This window comes from Monodelphis domestica, chromosome 4 (genome assembly GCF_027887165.1).
Source record: "Monodelphis domestica isolate mMonDom1 chromosome 4, mMonDom1.pri, whole genome shotgun sequence".
NCBI lineage: Eukaryota > Metazoa > Chordata > Mammalia > Didelphimorphia > Didelphidae > Monodelphis > Monodelphis domestica.
This window is the reverse complement of record NC_077230.1, coordinates 445,876,378-445,879,566: the sequence shown is the minus strand read 5'-3', so window position 1 is coordinate 445,879,566 and position 3,189 is coordinate 445,876,378. Positions and strand designations below refer to the sequence as shown.

General features: G+C 47.3%; 1 protein-coding gene across 1 annotated transcript; it reads right to left on the bottom strand.

Annotated features, from left to right (window-relative positions):
- Positions 1–1,606: 1,606 nt before the first annotated feature.
- LOC100029502 (39S ribosomal protein L20, mitochondrial-like) lies at positions 1,607–2,708 on the bottom strand. Its single transcript, XM_056825839.1, has one exon. It carries the CDS (start codon positions 2,337–2,339, stop codon positions 1,884–1,886), a length of 456 nt encoding a protein of 151 aa, XP_056681817.1. The 5' UTR covers positions 2,340–2,708; the 3' UTR covers positions 1,607–1,883.
- Between the last annotated feature and the right edge of the window lie 481 nt (positions 2,709–3,189).

Genomic DNA, 3,189 nt, shown 5'->3' with positions numbered 1-3,189 from the left:
ACCAGTCCTGGTGGTTGCGTTGTTTGGGGCCTAGGACTGCCTTTGATGTTTCCTTCACTGCGTCACTGAACTGGTTCCATTTCTCGGTTAAGCTTCCAGTGAGTGGTGCCTTGGCAGACAGCTTGTCGTCCAGGAAGGACTGGAATGTTTGCAAATAAGATGACTCACGTTGTAAAATGTGCAAACTGTCTGGGTGCATTTTGGATGGAGAGGCACAATACGCATTTGAAGAGTTGCTCTAACCAATCGGTGGTCTGTCCAGCATTTAGCTCCTCTCGTGGCTCTGGTGATCTGTACATCCTGGATGTCTCGCCGGCATACAATGATGTAGTCAATGAGATGCCACTGTTTTGATCGTGGGTGCATCCACATTGTTTTATATTTGTTCACCATTCTGAACACAGTGTTCGTGATCATGAGTTTGAACTCTGAGCATTTGCTGAGTAGCAGTAGGCCATTGTTCATTTTGCCCATGCCGTGTTTGCCGAGCACTCCTTTCCATCTTTCATGGTCCTGGCCAACGTGGGTGTTGAAGTCTCCCCGTAGTACCAGCTTGTCATTTGTGGGCACTGAGTAAAGGACGGCACTCAGGTCAGAGTAGAACTGCTCAATGGTCTCCTCTGAGCTGGTCAGTGTTGGGGCATATGTGCTGATGATTGTGGCATACCGATCTTTGCTGAGAGGCAAACGGATCTTCATGAGCCTCTCGCTGATGCCCACAGGCAAGTCTGGCAGCTGTTTGAGCAAACTGGTCTTGATAGCCAGGCCAACACCGTGAACTGTCTTCATTTGTGGCTCTACCTTTCCAGAAGAAGGTGTATCCAGTGGTGGGTTCGCTGAGTGATCCCTCTTCTGGTAAGCGTGTTTCACTTAAAGCTGTGATGTCGATGTTATATCACACCAGTTCTTTACCAATTAGAGCTGTTCTTCTCTCAGGTCTTGGGGTATTCTCTCTATCAAGTAACGTTCTGATGTTCCATGCTTTCCATGCTCCTAGTAGGAGTTTCTTTGTATTTTGTTTCTTTTGATTTCGACCTCTTAAAGGAATGACCCACCAGCCGCGGTGTGCTGACCGGGTGTTTGTAGGGCAGGCAATGTTTGGGACACCTTTTCTAGTCCCCTCCCTTGACTAGGGTGAGCAGTGCTGTCCTAAAGAGGGCTGCTCAGTCACCCAGGATGCTGCCGAACATCCCTGCTTCCCACAGGGCCGAGCGACCACTGGTCCGTGGGCCGCCTATGTGCAGGATTGTGACTACAACTGCCAGTGGTCACCTCCACCTGTTGCGTTGTCACTCCCCCATCGCCGCAGGTCTTGAAGAGGGTGGACGGGGTCAGGATAGATGAGTGTGCACAAAGATACTTGTGCGTGGAAGAGATTTAAATGGAAAAGTCGTTGCACAGAAACAGTCCCACTCTCTCGGCGTTGGAAGCCTGGTTCCAATGGCACGAAAAATCGTTACATCTGGAGACTTCCTCAGCTGCATTTTTGTGCTCCAACACGCCCTAAGCACTCCACAGTGCTTTGCTGTGTTGCCATCTCAGTCGTTGAACCTTCTTTTTTTTTTAACCATGGTATAAAAACTTTATTTTATCATCTCTTCAAGGATAAGTTTTTAAAGTTTATTCCTTGTTCAACAGAAAACATACTGAATGAATTCCTTAGGGTGACCAGGGGGCAAAGGGCCCTCCCATCCCTCCACCCTGTTAAAAGCCCAGCTACCTTTCCTCTTTTTTGTGCTCCTGAAATGTGAAAAGACATGATTACGAACAAATTTGGACAACATGTGGAACCTCGGAAAATGATCAACTTTGTAATTGGGGTAACTGATAGTTAATCCAAGTCTCTCCTTGTGTAAAGTGCCCTTGAGGCCATGGTGAAGGCTTCACCTCCACTGATAGTGCACCACCTGGGAAAAGATCCCCGCTGGCTCCTTCTCATCCCCCAGAGCAGCTGCGAAACCTTCTTCTCTCCTCCTCTTTGCCAAAGCAACCAAAGATTTAAACATATTGGGTTCATAAATAGCCAGGTCAGCAAGGACTTTCCTGTTGAATTCCACTTGACACTTGACTAAATTGCTAATAAATGATGGATACTTCAAACCATGTTCTTGGGAAGCGGCTGTAATTTGATTAATAGAAAGTGTTCTCATGTTCTTCTTCTTCAGCCTCCGGGCATTGGTACATTTCACAAACGCTCTAGTCACAGCCCTGATGGCCAACCTGTAGCAGCGATTCTTCCTTCCCCGAAAGTGCCGGGCATACTGCAGCAAGTCCTGGGTCCGCCAGAAGCGGTCAGTGAGGTGGGTGCGTACCTTTAGCGGCGCCGTGAGCAGCACCATGGCTCCCTTAGATTTTCTAGATGGTGTGAGCCCAAATGGCAGCAGCTATGTAAAGGACGCCGGAAACACCGGTACCACCCCCCCATTGAACTTTCTTATTGGTTTCTTCCACCTGTTCAGCCGAAACAGTCTTCACATGCTGGGTGAGCAAAGCCCTGGTTCACCAGGGGTGGATGACCCGATGGCTACCCTCACAAGGTTTAGCAGGCCTGTCGAAGCCGTTGCCCGGGGTGTGGCCGCTGCCACATGCTAGCAGCTACTGGGAGCTACAAGTGAGAGCTGGGTGTCAGGTGGGGGTCAGAGGCTGGAGAGCTGCCCTAGGAGGGCAAGACAAGCCCTCCATACCAGAGATACTACCCCTCCCTGATAGTGCAGATACCAACTGTCATAAGATTTGTCATAAGATTTGGGGGGTAGGTTTATTTATATTATTGAGAGATCATCCTAATTCTCTTCCCTTCCTTCCCTTAACTTGAATAAACCCTGTTACATATTATTGGTATCCTATTAACTGTATCCTGTTGTCCTTCCCAAACTCCGAGAGCTTTCTGATTACTGGTCCTAATACAAACATCCCTATACAACCAAGTATCATATAAATTAGTTATATCACCAGAGGCAAAGTGGAACATGGGTAAAGCTACAATAGTTCCCTGGAACTCAGAGCAATAAAGGACCTTACCAAACCATTCTTACTCTTACTTTAATCTAATTCTTACTCTTATTTTTATCTTCACCTTTATTTGCTTATTATACTATCTACTCTGTTAGGATATTCTCTTATAATGAAGCTTGTTTCCTGAACAGGAGTCCCTTTTAGCCATCAATTACTTCCTTGGACAAGATCCAA

Coding starts and splice junctions, on each gene's coding strand:
- LOC100029502 (XM_056825839.1), bottom strand. CDS start 2,339: ATGGTGCTGCTCACGGCGCCGCTAAAGGTACGCACCCACCTCACTGAC.